Source organism: Natator depressus, chromosome 2 (assembly GCF_965152275.1).
Source record: "Natator depressus isolate rNatDep1 chromosome 2, rNatDep2.hap1, whole genome shotgun sequence".
Classification (NCBI taxonomy): domain Eukaryota; kingdom Metazoa; phylum Chordata; order Testudines; family Cheloniidae; genus Natator; species Natator depressus.
Genome location: NC_134235.1, coordinates 25,226,934 through 25,244,491, shown reverse-complemented (window position 1 = coordinate 25,244,491; position 17,558 = coordinate 25,226,934). Strand labels below are relative to the sequence as shown.

The window sequence follows — 17,558 nt, the reverse complement described above, 5'->3', positions numbered from 1 at the left end:
TGCTTTCTGTCAAACTGCTCTGGTTCATTAGAGAGCAGTCACTCTCAGATGGACTTCAGAGAATCTGTGGGACTCTGACTCAGCTGTTGATCTTTAAAATTCGTTGGATGGACAAAGCAGGAGACAAAGAGGTCGCCAGCGGAGCTGAGTAGTAAAGCTCCTGCTAATCCCCTGGCTGCCCACCCTTAGTCCCCACCCTTGCTGCAAAGCCGAGTCCTTGGTCCCAGGGACCCATTCAAGCCACATGCCCTAACCCCATTCAAATTGAATAAATTTTTATTAACATTCATTTTAATGATCATTTATTACTTTTAATTGATCAAATATCATAAAAATAAACAATCTTTGGTGGGGGGGAAGCATAAAAGCAGCCAGTTTCAGTTTAAAATTGCGGTGGTTTTGGTGCCTAGGAACTTGCTCATCTCAGAAAACTATATTTGGAGAATTGTCTCTGAAAACTTCTAAAATGTGGACAACAGAGCTGGCTGAAAATTTTCTGATGGAACAGTTTTCAGTGGGAAAATGCTGATTCAACCAAATTGAAATGTTCCACAGGAAGCAGGCAGCCTGGCTCCCCAGCTAAATTCCTGGCTGCTCAGGTTTTTTCAGTTTAATATTTCACCAATTATAATAGGAAATTACCAGTTACCAAACCAATGACTACACCAAATATCAATTATCCATTTGAACAACAATTACAATTGAGGAAACCAAGTACCAGTTACCAAACTAATTAGAAAACCAATTACCAAGCCAACAATTACCAATTAAAATACCTGTCACAGGGTGTACAGATCCCATGCTGTATCAGCCTAAAGGGTTCCTGAGGAAACTGACTGCCTGCTCAGCTGGGGCTGATTGGGAGACTCACAATAGTTGCAGAGACAAAACAATGGCAGAGCAGAAGAATGGGGTGGGTGTCAATGAGGCTGAGGAACCACAGAGAGCAGGTGCCTTTGGCAAAAGGAAAGCTGCCCAGGAAACTGGGTGACCACAGGGTGTAACTCAGAGGCATGATAGAAAGTAGGCCAGGGAAACTATAAGAGGTTGGGAAAGCTTGGAGCCAGCCATTTTGTACAGGGTCTTTGGCCTAAAACCCAGGTGGGCAGGCCTGGATTCCCCTACCAAACCCAGCAAAGGGGCTTATTAAGGCCTTGAACAATTGAGCATACCCAAAGGGCCCAGGGAGTGTGTACCCCTCATCTAGGGCCACAGAGTCCAATACTTTAGGAGTCCAAACATGCAAGAGGGGCAAAAGACAATCAATCAGTGACTTGGTCAATGGGCTGCGGCCATACCAAGGAATTGACAAGCAGGCTAGAAGGTGGGCAACCCATCAAAGAGGGAGGGAAATTAAGGCAGAGTTGCCCTGTCACGCAACCTCGCCACAAGGTGGTGCCAAAGATGGAAGATGGCCTCCATATACCAATTCCAAAGCCAGTTTATAAAATTTTTGAAAAGTTGTGATTTAGAACATAAAACTCAAACATTTCAACTATTATATCACAGCATGACGTAACATAATAGTCCAAATGTTTTGACTTTGCTGCATTATAATATATATAATAAGTTGAGTATATAAGAAACATTTCAGCCATATTGAAATAACACTTTTCAATAAGGTTGAAAAGAAGTTTCACAATTTTGCTCATGGAATATTTTGAAATTTATAGTCTTCATTCTGATTTGCAAACTTTTTTCAAAATGTCCTGCAGAATTAGAATTCCAGATTTCGATCAGCTCCAGTTGACAAGCGTGTGGATTGACAATCTAGCAAGATCCAGTTCTTAGAGTATACATACACTCATCCCCATCTTCCCTTTTCCCCATTGAATTATCCCTTCCAAATCTATTTTTCTGAGTTATGGAGAACAGTCAGCTCACTAAGGTTGAAGCAAGTTGGTGTATTCTGCTGCAAATTTACAACTAACTACCAAAGGCCCTTACTGTATACTTGTACCTATTTAAGGGCAGCGTTAAAAGCAATTTAACAAAAAAAGTGAAATATTTCTGATACTGCATACTTTACCCGTTATGTCATGCTGTTTGAATGACTCACTGTAGATTTGATACTGATTAGGGCAGTGTTTCTTCAACCACTTGCAGACATCCTGCTGGGTCCACAGAGCTACTGGTTTCGTCAGTTTCACAGTACCAGACTGGAAAGACAGAACAGGAAAAGAAATGGTATTTAGCCCTACGTATCACATTTGTTTCTAATGTAATTCATATAATGTAGCAAAATAATTCTATTTGGGAGCCTTCCTTAGTGGCAAAAGTGCAAGGGATATGAGGATCAGTTATTCAAGTTTATATGGAGGGATCATATCTAGTGCAAGATTTTCTGCATGTTCCTTGTATCACACAAGTCTACCACTTTCTCTTACCTGTTCAGAATCTAACCTGTATAAATAATTAAGTCATAAAGGACCAGATTCTGCCACTTTTCCATAATGATTACAATAAAAGGTCAGCACTTACCCACAGAGATACCTCAATAGTTACAGCTATAGTCAAATGTTAACTTTTTAATGGTGACTAGTGTATACACTTTGATACTAAATATTACTTAGTGCAGATTTCATTGTTTTGTATTCAATATGATAAGTCACTGAATGAGCAATTTTCACAGACTCAGGCCAATGTTCTTAATTTTCACATGATCCTACTCTTGACAGAAGACAACTTATTAAAGAAGATGTCAAGATGTTACAGGTCCTGGCTCTCTTTCTCCCAGGCCAACTCCGCATAGAGTATGCCTCTTTGCTTAGCTAGTGCTCTAGATTACAAAATACACCTCTTCCTCTGAAGCAGGGAGTGAACGCTGAACCAACAAACCATTCATTTCCCTTTCTCCAGACAGATGGATCAGAGTCAAAGTGATATTTTATTCATAAAAGTGATTGTTCAACTGGCTTAATGGGGCTTCAGATTTATTGGGTCCATACCAAGTTTGCTATATTTATAAGTAAAAAGTGGTATGGCTTATTAGTTAAATCCATCAGTCCATTAAACTCAACCTGGGCTTCTAATGTCAAGCTAAAAGAAAAGGAGTACTTGTGGCACCTTAGAGACTAGCAAATTTATTTGAGCAATTTGTTAGTCTCTAAGGTGTCACAAGTACTCCTTTTCTTTTTGCGGATACAGACTAACACAGCTGCTACTCTGAAACCTGTCATAACATCAAGCTGGTTTTTTTAATCTTCATGACCCCCTGTACAACTTCCTGTGCCAATGAGGGCAGAGTTTGGGGATAATTGGGATGCACTGGTTTAACAGAGAACAGAATTTGGCTTGCAGAATATCTGGTACTAATGGTGAGAACCCAGCTTGAATTTCAGGTCCCAGGCTGAGTTCACACAGCTGAAAGCTAGGAAAAATAATAATTTTACTTGTAAATTAAACAAATTTGATATGTAGTTAGTGAAACACAATAGACCCCACAATGAGTTTTACAGAGCAGAACCACACGTTAATATGGATCAATTTCACAGACTATTTTTGGAATATTATGTACAGATATTAAAGACAGGAAGAAACATGAAAAGAAACACAAAGAAAATAAAATGATTCACGTATCTAGTACATGAACTTAAAAAGATGTATAACAAAATTGCAGGATTATGATCAGACCTATGAACCAGAATAAGATGTACTGGCGTAACAGCATCCACACGAGGTGGGTTTGTATCATACACATTGTAAGGAGAGTGGTCACTTTAGATAAGCTATTACCAACAGGAGAGTGGGTTTGTGTGCGTGTGGGGTGGGGGTGGGGGGGAACCTGGATTTGTGCTGGAAATGGCCCAACTTGATCATCATACACATTGTAAGGAGAGTGATCACTTTAGATAAGCTATTACCAGCAGGAGAGTGGGGTGGGGGGGTATTTTTTCATGCTTTGTGTGTATAAAAAGATCTTCTACACTTTCCACAGTATGCATCCGATGAAGTGAGCTGTAGCTCACGAAGCTTATGCTCAAATAAATTGGTTAGTCTCCAAGGTGCCACAAGTACTCCTTTTCTTTTTACTTTAACTATATGAGTATGATTAAACCAGCAGTGCTTTCTAGTGTGAACAAAGACAAAACCAATCTATGAATAACAGATCATACATCATGCTAGGTGTTAACACTGATTCTCACCGGCTGTTTCAATTTAGTTCAGAGCTCATACTAACATGCGTTCCTTGCTTTGTGTATATTATTTAGCTCTGTCAGCACAATCCGCTGCTTCACCCCCCTGACAATATTTCTGTCCCTTTTAAGATTTTCTCTCCTCCACCCTTCTCTCCCACAGCATATCTATGCTACACTGGGCTGGAATTTAACTAAGTATCGCTATCAGTTAAAATTGTCACGTACTTGTAAAAAAGAGTTAATGTTCTGGATATATTTCTGCAAAACTGGTCTCTCTACAGCTAAAATGAATTACTGAGTTCACATTTTATACATTGGTAAACCCCAAACCTTCTGGGTTATGTCCTCTGCAATGTAACAATATGGTTGAAACATATTTAATTCAACCACGATATATACTGGATATATTATTCCCAGGCCAAACTATTTCTTTTTTGTATAGAATAATTTGGGTTCAAGAAGGGAAGATTCAGCACTACAATGATTTAAAATGTCCTGCAAAAGAGAGTCTAGAGAATTATTAAAGTGTTCTCTTAAAGATTTCATATTTTCTACAACCCATGGTAACAGTGGCCTGTATTCACTATGTCAAGGAGAGTGAACATGTACAAAATTTGCAACTACTTAGCAGTAAATATTTCACACTGGCTAATGTCAAAGTGATTTTGAACTAACATGGGACAAAAGTCTCTGCTAGTGCCAATGCAGCTGCATCCATTCACATCTGCAAAGAACTGAATCTACAGAATGAAGATCACTTTGCAATATATCCTCATTTGCGCTGCACCTCTTTTCACTTACATATTTTCCATCTCCTTTTGGTTTTACACTAGTAGGCTGAATACATTTTTTTCCTGTAAAAACGGATATAAAGTCATATCTGTTGTGACTATGGGTGGAGTCTCTTGGTATTATCATGCAGTTCGTTCTAGCACTTTCGCAAATGTGTGTTGTCAGATACAACTTGTAAAAATTGTTTTGAAATTTCCATTACTGTCAGCCCAAAAGAGTGAGCAATTTCAGGTTATCATTTTGCCTATCCTATTAGGTCCATAAAGGAGATCATGAAAATCTACTAACCTAAATCCAGAGGTTATGATATAGCAAAATCTCTGGCTGGTGAATAAGTCTTCAATCTCTTCTATCATAGCTCTCTCACTCTTTCCAGGGAAGATGTTAAATACATCTTCTAAAACTTAAAGCAGGAAGTACATTGTAGTCCATCTCTCAACTTAGGTATGTTATATTTCTTTATAAATACACCAACAGGAATTAATAGATTCTAGATTCCAAGGCCAGAAGGGACCCATTGTGATCATGTAGTCCAGGGGTCTCAAACTCAAATGACCACAAGGGCCACATGAGAACTAGTGCATTGGCCTGAGGGCTGCATCACTGACACCCCCCTCCTTGCTCCCCTGCCCCCAGCCCCGCCCTACTCCACCCCTTCAATGAGGCCCCACCCCTGCCCTGCCTCTTCCCACCCCTTCCCTGCCGCCATTCCAACCCCTTCCCCGAAGTCCCCACCCCAACTCCGCCCCCAGGGGTGGATGGACCCTCATTCTCTCATGTGCGGCTGCCCAGGAACATACCTTAGAGGGAACTATCCACGGACCACCTGAATGGAGCTCGCAGAACACTGGTGGTCCATGGACCACAGTTTGAGAACCTCTGTTTGAGACTATAATCAAGTCACCCCTTTACATTCTCTTTGTTAAGTTAAATAGATTGAGCTCTTTGCATCTGCTACTGTATGGTAGGTTTCAGAGTAGCAGCCGTGTTAGTCTGTATTCGCAAAAAGAAAAGGAGTACTTGTGGCACCTTAGAAACTAACAAATTTATTTGAGCATAAACACAAATCAGAGGTCAAGAATTATAGCGTTCTTGTCAACTACTGGAAATGGCCCACTTTGATTAACACTACAAAAGGTTCCCCTCCCCCCCCCCCGCTCTCCTGCTGGTAATAGCTCACCTTAAGTGATCACTCTCTTGTTACAGTGTGTATGGTAACACCAATTGTTCCATGTTCTCTGTGTATATAAATCTCCCCACTGTATTTTCCACTGAATGCATCCGATGAAGTGAGCTGTAGCTCACGAAAGCTTATGCTCAAATAAATTTGTTAGTCTCTAAGGTGCCACAAGTCCTCCTTTTCTTTTTACTGTGTGGTAGGTTTTCTAATCCTTTAATCATTTCTGTGGCTCTTCTCTGAACCCTTTCCAATGTAGCAATATCCTTCTTGAATTCCGGATGTGAGAACTGAACAGCAGTATTCCAACAGTGGTGTCAACTCCAGAGGTAAAATAACCATTCTACTTCTACTTGAGATTCCCCTGTTTATGCACCCGAAGAATGCCTTTGCCCTTTTGGCCATAGGGGAGCTCATGTTCAGCTGATTATCCTCCACAACCCCCAAGTTTTTTTTTCCAGAATCACTGCTTCCCAGGATAGAGTCCCCAGCCTATAAGTATCGCATACATTCATTGTTCCTGGATGTCTGCATTGGCATTAGCCATATTAAAATAAATGTCATTTGCTTGCACCCATTTTACCAAGCAATCCAAATCACTCTGAATCAGCGATCTGTCCTTTTCATTAGTTAGCACTCCTCTAATTTTGTGTGTGTGTGTGTGTGTGTGTGTGTGTGTGTGTGTGTGTGTGTGTCTGCTGCAAAATTTATCAGTGATTATTTTATGTTTTCTTCCAAGTCATTGATAAAAATATTAAATAGTTTAGGACTAAGAACCAATCCCTAAGGGACCCCACTAGAAACACACTACATCAGCGTTTCTCAAACTGGGGCCCAGGGTACTCCAGGGGGTCCGCCAACCCTGCTGATCAACTCCTCCCCTTCCCTCCTCGGGCCTCCTGCACATCACAAAATAGCTGGTCAGCAGCATGCAGGAGGCACTGTGAGGGAGGGGGAGGAGCGGGGATGGGGGCAGAAAGAGGCGGGAAGAGGTGGATTGGGCGCGGGGCCTGGGGCTGAGTGGGGCACTTGGGGGTCCGCGAAAAATTTTAAATCACAATGGAGGTCCTCAGGCTGTTAAAGTTTGAGAACCACTGCACCACATCATCATTCAATAATGATTCCTGATTTAAAATTGTGTTTTGAGATCTATTAGTCAGTTTTTAATCCATTTAATGTGTGTTAAGTTACCTTTATATCTTTCTACTTTTTTTTTTAAATCAAAACGTCATTTGGTACCCAGTCAAATGCTTTACAGTGGTCTAACAACATTAACACTATAACCTTTATAAACTAAACTTGTAATCTCATCAAAAGAGATACCAAATTAGTTTGACAGGATCTATTTTCCATAAACCTATGTTGATTGGCATTAATTATATTACTCTCTTTTAATTCTCTCTTAATTAAATCCCATATCAGCTGCTCCATTATCTTGCCGAGGATCAATGTCAGACTGACAGGCCTATAATTACCTACATCACCCTGTTTACCCTTTTTAATTTTTGGCACAACATTAGCTTGCTTTCAGGTCTTCTGGCACTTCCCCAGTATTCCAAGAATTACTAAAAATCAACATTAATGGTTGTGTGAGCTGTTCACACAGCTCTTTAGAAACTCTTGAATGCAAGTTCTCCAGAGTTGATCTAAAATATCTAAATTTAGTAGCTGCTATTTAACATCCTCGAGATACTAGCAGAGTAGAAAGAGTATAATCATGAAAAGACAACACCTAAATGTACAGCTATCACAAACGAACAAAATCTCAGAACATATCCTCAAAAAAGAGTCAACATAAAACTCTTGCCCACCAACCTACACCAGGCAAAGGTCTAAATAAATAAATAATACTTGCTCCAATACAGTGCTTTTCCTCAGAAAAATCTCCAGAAGGGCTTTGGCTTGAAGGTTAAATTTAGGCTTGACTGGATTAGCAGGGTAAGTGAATTCCGGAATTGCTCATCTGTAACCCTGGATTTGGTGGATATGTGTATCCCAGATTGTGATCAAGCCAGTTGCAACCATATTATGTGCATTCAGCCACCATGAATTAATAAAATAGACCACCACATAGTTAAGGGTTAATTTGAAAAACAGGCTTTCAAAATCAAGGTCAAAACTACCTACAGTTTCTGCTAAGCAGAACGGGAGGAGGGGAAAGAAAAGTAAACAAGTGAGACTGAAAATCTTGGTAGTTGGAAAACCTTGAGTCTGGGCTCCTCTGATATTAGAAGTTTATTGAAAGTTAGGGAAAATGATGATTTAGTAGGGGTCATTATGACCTATATGTTTTGTAGAAGTTAGTTATAAAAGACTAGCTAATAGAGTATACTTTGGAGCAGTCCTCTGAAGCCATCTTGAGAGACTTTTTCCTGACACCTTTTCTCCCTGGTGGGTGAGCAACTGCCCACTGGGAACCTGCTGTTAATTACTCAACACCGTTCCAGATGTTAGGTAAATATCTGGGATGTTCTAAACCTATCGCTTGTGTCTGTGTGTGCTTAAATCTAATACACTGCAGTTTTAGATAGAGCATGCTTACTTCCATAAATCTTTTATCATGATGGAATTGCTTGTGTTCCCACTGATTTATTCCTGATACCGCCTGGAGTGAAATAGTTAAGTTACCCAGGGTTTTCAGAACCACAGCAGGGGTAACACATGCTCCACTGAAAAGCTCGATCGCATGCCCTCAGATATTTAAATCTCAGGATTGTTAACGTGAGAACCTTTGGTGACCAACCTGCCACAACAGCGTGTGGTAAGATAGTCGTTCTAGAAATCAACTGTTTAAACTGTATGAGGAGGCCAGCACTAGCACTGCAGAACTGGTATCCTGTGCTCTCTATCACCAATCCTGCTGAAAGAATGCGTCACTGCCTTCTGCACTAGCTGAAGCTTCTCAACGGTATTTATGGGTTGCCCTATGTAGAGTATGTCATATTCAGCTACTCTAGGGACCACAGAGGCCCAGATAACAGTAGCCAAGGTGCGTATCGGAGAAAGATGTAATCATTGCACCAACCACACATATAAGGAAGAAAAAAAAAAAAAAGCAGCTCTTCTGGCCACCACAGCCACCCAGACTGTAGAAGCAATTGAGGGTCCAGAACTAACTATATGTGCTACAACTAACTGACACTCTTCAACAACAACAAAAACGAGGAGTCTGGTGGCACCTTAAAAACAGATTTATTTGGACATAAGCTTTCATGGGTAAGAAACCCACTTCTTCAGATGCATGGGTTCCACAATGGGGACAAGCACAATTCTCACCAAGCTTTCCAAATCCTTTCCTCCAGTCGAACAACACTGCCTTCAGTTTACCTGGACCAAACTTCGAGCTTATCCTCAGTGATGGCCCCAATTTGGCCAAACACAGGGGAAGAAGACATCACACCAAGCCTCAATTCAAGACCTAGAGCTATTTGTCACCAGCATGTTGAAAGCATCACGGCCCAAACCCTTCACCATCTCTCCCACCATTATCATACATAGCCAAAGGAAGGGCTTATAGAACCCTACAAAATCCCACAAGATTCCCATATGATCTCCAATATAGTCCTCCTCCTCGTTAATACTTTCACTAAAGAATAACTATTACTGGTCTTCCTTCTCTTTGAACCCAGTTGTCATCATCACTAGATAAAGATCAGTGAGAGAACCTAGATATCATTAGACGTAGATCTGTGAGAGAACCAATGAAGGAATGCAGGATAGAACTTCACAGACGAGTCAAATAGTAGCAATATCAAATGACCAGTCTCGGTTACATGTACATAGGAACCCTTCATATACAAAAACATCAAACAATTACACCAAATAAGAAAGCCATGCAGTAATGATACCTGTGTCGGAATATAAAATTCCACCAGGAACCCATTCAGAAAGGGTCAGGAGCCTCATACCTAAAATATAAACATCTTCTTTATGCTGAATTTTAAGATATATCTATAGAAACACTTGTGGAATTTTTGAAGAATGGAAGAAACATATGTATGTCCTCATGATGAAAGGCTAAATAGTTAAACTCTTTTATTGCACTAGAATTCAAAGGCAAAGACTGACTTTTCCCTAGAAGAATGCTGTTTCCACAGTTAAAAACAGCTGTCATTTAAAAAAAAAAAAAAAGTGTATACCTGGTTGCATTCAAGTACCTGGGAAGTAAGGGGTCCTAAAAGAAATGCTTGTTAATCTACAAGATATTCTTAGATGGATACCAGGGACTAGAACATTTGTTCTCAATGCCGCAGTGGATGCATTTTTCAGTTTAATAGATATTTTTTTCTGTATGGATTTAAATATACCGTGTTAAGTATTCGAATAGCAGTTTATTAACAATCACAGTACAAAAGCAATTTTTCCTTTTTTCCTCTGGAAGTGAAATCTGACCATAGATGTATGTTGTGCAGCATAATACCTGCAAGCCAGTGCATAGTAAACCCACTGCCAGCGAAGACGCACTGCAAATCTTTTTATCGTCTCTTAGGAATTTTCAGAATGTTCAGTTGAAGTGTGTCTGGCATTAACTTATGTCCACTGCAAAAAGAGGCTGCATTTTTCACAGTGCTGTGCCCCCATATTGAAACCAAGCATCACATTTAATTCTCTAATTTGCAAGGTCCTGAAGAGCAGAAGAAGAGGGATTTTAGAGTAACAACAACATATAACACAGTCACATTCAGTTTTTGTACATCATCCCAACATGATTTTCAACCAGGTGCTTTGAATATCTAGGTGCCAAAAAAATAAAAAAAGCATTCTTGAGTTAAATGCTTCTCTGTTATAAAGCTAGATCTTATTAAATATTTCTAATGCAGTAGTGCCCAGAGACCCAACCCAGGAACAAGGTTTCTTATGCTAGGTGTTGTACAAACATAAAAACAGCACTATACAATTGATGAAGACAAGTGAAACATGAAGGATGGGCAGGGGACAAGAATACAAAGAAATATATACAACTTTCATGCACATTTTTTATATGTGCATTATGTATCAACTATCATATCACAAGGAAGGGTGGCCCTTTAAGTGGGATTGAAGAGCCAGCTTTGTCAAGGTTCCTGATTCTGCCCAGAACTAAGGCATTCTGGGACTTGCGGTCCACGAAGATAATCAATGTAGATTGGGCAACGCTATATGTAGGGCAAGGACTGTGAGTAAGAGATGAGGGAAGCATATGAAAACTGTTGTGGGTATCTAACTGAAAGGAACAGGACCTGCTGTGGGGCCTCTCCTGACAAAGAGCCTGGGTATGGAAGACACTGGGAAGAGACCTAATGGAACAGGAAAAGGGCTTGGTGAAGAACCCAGAGGAAGAGAGGCTTGATTTGGTTTAGAAAGCTAGAGGCTTGTGAGAGACCAAGAGAGCACAGCAGCTGCTCACAGGCCTGTGGAAGAAGTCCAGGGGTTAACGACTACTCATGAGCTTCTGCACCTATAGGTGAAGCAGTTTGGCCTGTTTACCCTGAAAAGGGAGTAGTTTTGGGGCTTAGCCAAAGGGCTACCCTAGCCAATTAGCAAGGGGAAACAGAGACAGCATCTGCATCTGGAAGTAAGGGAGGCAGGACACCCTCTCACATCCCCTCATCTGCAGACCTCCAACCCCACCTGGAAATCATGAAGCAATTGTAGGCTCTGTGGAAGAGGTGGGTCTTGAAGAAAGTATATAGCCTTTGCGGATCAATTCAGGGTTCCATTTGTAAAAGGCATAAAGACATTTCAGAGAGAACTGACAACAAGTAGAGAAGTCTAGCAGGCAATGCAAGGCAATTAGTGAGTAGGGTTGCCAACCCTCCATGATTGTCCTGGAGGCTCCAGGAATTAATCTTTAATTAAAGACTATATCGTGATGAAACCTCCAGGAATACATCAAACCAAAATTGGCAGCCCTATTAGTAAGGGGACAGAGTTGGGAAGGGCTTTGAAGACAAAGGAGAAGGAGCTAGAATTTGATGTGGTGCAACAGAAGGAGCCAGTGGTAGAATTCAAAGAAAGAAATGATGCAGTCAGAGTGATGCACAAAAAAAGACGATCTTAGTGCATTCTGGATGGACGGAAGGGGATGAAATGAGTGTCAGGAAATCTAGAGAGGACGAGGTTACAGTAATCAAGATGGGAGAGGAGCAGGCACTAGGTGAGAGTTTTGGCTGTCCATACTGAAATAAAAGGGTAGATTTTAGAAACGTTATGAAGGAACCAGAGGCAGCCGCAAGATTTGGCCACATGTGACAAACTTTTCTATTCAAGCTCTTGTACAGCTCTCATCATCATAGCATCTAATCACCTTCCAGTAGGGCATTAAACAGGACTAGCATTTGTCACATCTGGTTTTTTCCTCTCTCTCTCTCCCTCCCTCCAAGGGGACGACTTTGTGGAATAAAAACCCTAGGTTACAGACTTAGGTGGCATGGAGAATGGTGGAGTTTTAAGCCATGACAGATAATGGCAGGGGATGGGAAAGAGGGAAGAAGTAGAGAGAGTGTTTCAGGGGAGAGGTAGAGGAGTTTAGTTTTGAGAATAGCAAAATGATGCCAAGACATCTAGGAGGAGATGCTGGAGAGACAAGCTCAGACACAGGTCAGAATGGTGGGGGACTGGTCAGGGGTGAAAAGATAGATCTCTGAGTCAGAGAAGAAGAACTGCACTTACACTCCCTGCTAGGAGGAGTTTACATTCTTAAAAAATGGACACACAGAAGAAAGTGAGGAGTGGGGTTTCAGATCACATATATTTGATATCTAGTTGGGGTCTTTGTTTATATTGTACATGATTAAATTTTAACAAGCTTATAAAATATGATGGCTACTCACATCATGCTATATTTAGGTTTAGTGACTATAAAAGCAGTACAAGCCTTGAGTCTGCCAACCTTTCCAGGTATAGTTCTTCTACAGTATTTCAACTTACAACTACGTTTGTTAGGAGTTTTGTATTCAAATTCTTTTTCAGCGTTGCCTAAACATAACCAAGGCTATGCATACCCCTAACCATAGAAGGGTCTGCACAAAAAAAAGTTAAATCAGTAGATTTAATATGTGACCTTTAATTTCATGCTCTGTTTGTTCCATTGTGCAAAGTACACAGTAGTTAAAATTGCCAGCTCAAAATAATACAAAAATCAAAATGATAGCTTGTGCATGATTAGATAGCATTTTTCAGAGTTCAGAACAACATTAGCACTCAAGTCCTGTTCTGGCCCTTAACAGCTCGGCAAAGTTCTAAACAATGACTTTCAAAGGATCTCATCAGGTGCTGTTTACAAAGCTGCCAATTTCTAGGGTCAATGTATTCACTGGCATTTCTACGGTCTTTATTGACTGTACCGTCCTCCTTAAACAAGTCTGTTGTACTTTTGAATGACAAAGCATTGAAGTGGAGGACAGCAATATTGAGTAAATAATTTGAATCACAGTATGTAAAGTGTTTTAAATAAGAGATTCTCAAAAACCAAGTGTTAATAAATGTTGATGCCTGTTTGTGCTTGGGAGCGTGAATAGATTACAAATCTGGAGAACATGTTAGAATGGGGCCCAAGATCCCTTAAAGAATACAGCCCCAAACTTTCAGCAGGTCTGCAAGTAAGTATTTGTAGTTTCTAGACCCCTCAAGTTTGTAACATCCAATGTGTGTATGCACATCCAGCCAAAAAGTAAATGCACACATCTGCACACCGACCAATTTACCCAATGCCATGGCCTAAACTTTCAGAGTACTAATATGTAAACTAGTGTACAAAAGAAGAATAATGACACAGAAAGAAAGGCATATGCTGGGATGGATGTGGTATGTACCTGCAGCAAGAGAGAGACTTTGCCTCACATTTACAATGTGAGCAGATAAGACAGACAACGGGTGAGAGAAAGGAGTGGAACTACCCACGTGTTTAAAGTTAGGAATGAGGTTAAATGGTTGCAAAACTGGGGCCTATAGGTCTTGAACAAATATAAAAAGAAATAATAGTATTTATGAAGCAAATAATTGAAAATGACATCATTGAACAAGCTTTTTAAGTTCTTGTCAGACCTTGTTTATAGACTGTTCAAAAGGTCATAATTTAGCAGCGTCATTTTTGTAATTTAGCACAAAAAGCAGCAAAGAAGCACATTTGGATCCCCAAAATCAATTTCTTTTTAGACATGCTTGGGGTACCCTAAGTTGGGAAAATAGGAATCTTTTTGTTATATCCCAAATTACCTTTCTGCTGCTACACTGCCTGTAAAACTCTTTACGAATGACTAACATAAAGGTTCTGGAAAGAAAAGATGGACTGTGAAAGAGTTGAGGATGTATTTTTAAGTGATCCCTTAAAATATTCAAGAATTTGGACAGGACCACATTTTTAATTAACAAACAGATTCTGAAAACATCAGTTAAACAGAGAAATCAATTTTTGATTTTCTGGGGGGAAAAAACCAAACAACTAAAATATGATTAAAAGTGGCAAAGAGTCCCGTGGCACCTTATAGACTAACAGACATATTGGAGCATGAGCTTTCGTGGGTGAATACCCACTTTGTCGGATGCATGTAGTAGAAATTTCCAGAGGCAGGTATAAATATGCAAGCAAGAATCAAGCTAGGGATAACTAGGTTAGTTCAATCAGGGAGGATGAGGCCCTCTTCTAGCAGTTGAGGTGTGAATAGCAAGGGAGGAGAAACTGCTTTTGTAGTTGGCTAGCCATTCACAGTCTTTGTTTAATCCTGAGCTGATGGTGTCAAATTTGCAAATGAACTGAAGCTCAGCAGTTTCTCTTTGAAGTCTGGTCCTGAAGTTTTTTGGTGCAGGATGGCTACCTTTAAATCTGCTATTGTGTGTCCAGCGAGATTGATGTGTTCTCCTACAGGTTTTTGTATATTGCCATTCCTAATATCTGATTTGTGTCCATTTATCCTTTTACGTACGGACAGTCCAGTTTGGCCGATGCACATAACAGAGGGGCATTGCTGGCACATGATGGCATATATTACATTGGTGGACGTGCAGGTGAATGAACCGGTGATGGTGTGGCGGATCTGGTTAGGTCCTGTGATAGTGTCGCTGGTGTAGATATGTGGGCAGAGTTGGCATCGAGGTTTGTTGCAGGGATTGGTTCATCAAGCATTCTCAAAACTACAATACCCACATGAGGAAATAAGGAAACAGATCAACAGAGCTAGACGTATACCCAGAAGCCTCCTGCTGCAAGACAAGCCCAAGAAAAAACCCAACAGAACTCCACTAGCCATCACATACAGTCCTCAGCTAAAACCTCTCCAACACATCATCACTGATCTACAACCCATCCTGGACAACAATCCCTCACTTTCACAGACCTTGGGAGGCAGGCCAGTCCTCGCCCACAGACAACCTGCCAACCTGAAGCATATTCTCACCAGCAACTACACACCGCACCACAGTAACTCTAACTCAGGAACCAATCCCTGCAACAAACCTCGATGCCAACTCTGCCCACATATCTACACCAGCGACACTATCACAGGACCTAACCAGATCCGCCACACCATCACCGGTTCATTCACCTGCACGTCCACCAATGTAATATATGCCATCATGTGCCAGCAATGCCCCTCTGTTATGTGCATCGGCCAAACTGGACTGTCCGTACGTAAAAGGATAAATGGACACAAATCAGATATTAGGAATGGCAATATACAAAAACCTGTAGGAGAACACATCAATCTCGCTGGACACACAATAGCAGATTTAAAGGTAGCCATCCTGCACCAAAAAACTTCAGGACCAGACTTCAAAGAGAAACTGCTGAGCTTCAGTTCATTTGCAAATTTGACACCATCAGCTCAGGATTAAACAAAGACTGTGAATGGCTAGCCAACTACAAAAGCAGTTTCTCCTCCCTTGCTATTCACACCTCAACTGCTAGAAGAGGGCCTCATCCTCCCTGATTGAACTAACCTAGTTATCCCTAGCTTGATTCTTGCTTGCATATTTATACCTGCCTCTGGAAATTTCTACTACATGCATCCGACGAAGTGGGTATTCACCCACAAAAGCTCATGCTCCAATACGTCTGTTAGTCTATAAGGTGCCACAGGACTCTTTGCTGCTTTTACAGATCCAGACTAACACGGCTACCCCTCTGAAGCTTAAAATATGATTGTATTGCAGCAGGGCCTAGAAGCCTCAACAAAGATTGAGGCCTCATTTTGTCTGGTGTTGCAAGAAACTGTCCATGCCATAAACAGTTTACAGGATATAATACCAAAACATAAAAAAGGTGTGTGTCACAAAGTGATGATCCCCTTTAAATGGAAATGTGGCCACCAACATCTGTGCCATCATTAATTAGGTGCTTCCCTGAAGGGGTGGGTCTTAGGAGGGTCAGTGGATAGTTTAATGGTCACCTAAGCCTTATAAGGAGACTCAGAGATTAGTCTGGCAGTTGGGACCACAAGGAGCTCCTGTGGAAAGTCCTGAGCCAGGGTCTGCAGGGGAAAGATTACTCCAGGGGAACCAGCCTAGGGCCAGGGTTCGAGCCAAGAGTAGAGAAAGACTCACAAACAGAGCCCAAAAAGGGGCTGAGAACCGTGTCCAGAGGGTGGGCTGACGAGCAGCCCCAAAGGGAAAAGAAACATTTTGGGGGGGGACTTTGAAGTTTGGAATTCTCGTTTTGGGACATGACCAGAAGGTTAAGAAATCTCCAGAACTGACTGGTGTGTGGAAAGCCATGGACATCCACCTCAGGGAGGGAAACTGAGGCAAGGAGTGCCTGCAATGCAACCGTTGGCCAGCAGGAGGTATTACAAAACAGCCGGGCCTGCTTACAATCTTTTTTTTGGGGGGGGGGGGTGATGCAAGGAACCACCACCTTTTATAATGATATCCAGTTTTTAAATACACTCAATTTGTATTTGTAATTCAGAACTCTTATGTTTAATTTATTCATAAAGTGATCTTGGAAAATAAGAATGATCTGTAGATGAAAAATTTTCAAATAATGCAATTCCAATTTTGCATTAGCAAAGTTGAACCATAACTAATGGGCCTGTGTGGTAAAAGCTTCAGTTTTGACCAGAAGGAGTAAGCAGTTCTTATTATGGTGGCATGGAGAATGGTGGTGTTTATCTATTTACAAAGTTTTCAGTAACTGTAGTAAAAGGCAAATAAATCTAGGACTGAAAAATCAGCCCACATCCAGTTTCAATGAAAACCATGTCCATATAAAATTATTTTATTCATACGCGGGAGTAGAGGTGGATTCTCATGACTGGTCAGTACAACTTCATGCCACTAGAGTCAGTCATGCCTCTTGTGACTTCTAGGCCCAGGTTCTCAAATGGTCCAGTATATTTTTAAAGGAAGAAAAGAAAAGAAAAGATAGAACCATTCTCTTGGGTTTCACCAGAAGCATAACGAAATGTCGTGAGCGGCTCACGTCTGACCACAGAAATCTGACACTACCAGCCAACAGAACTCAAATGCACCTGGTG

General features: G+C 40.9%; 1 protein-coding gene across 1 annotated transcript in view; it reads right to left on the bottom strand.

Annotated features, from left to right (window-relative positions):
- SAMD12 (sterile alpha motif domain containing 12) overlaps positions 1-17,558 on the bottom strand; it is a 231,598-nt gene that overhangs the window by 162,618 nt on the left and 51,422 nt on the right. The window contains exon 3 of the mRNA XM_074943920.1: positions 2,030-2,159. Coding sequence (XP_074800021.1) covers positions 2,030-2,159 — 130 coding nt within the window. The remainder of the gene's footprint in view (positions 1-2,029; positions 2,160-17,558) is intronic.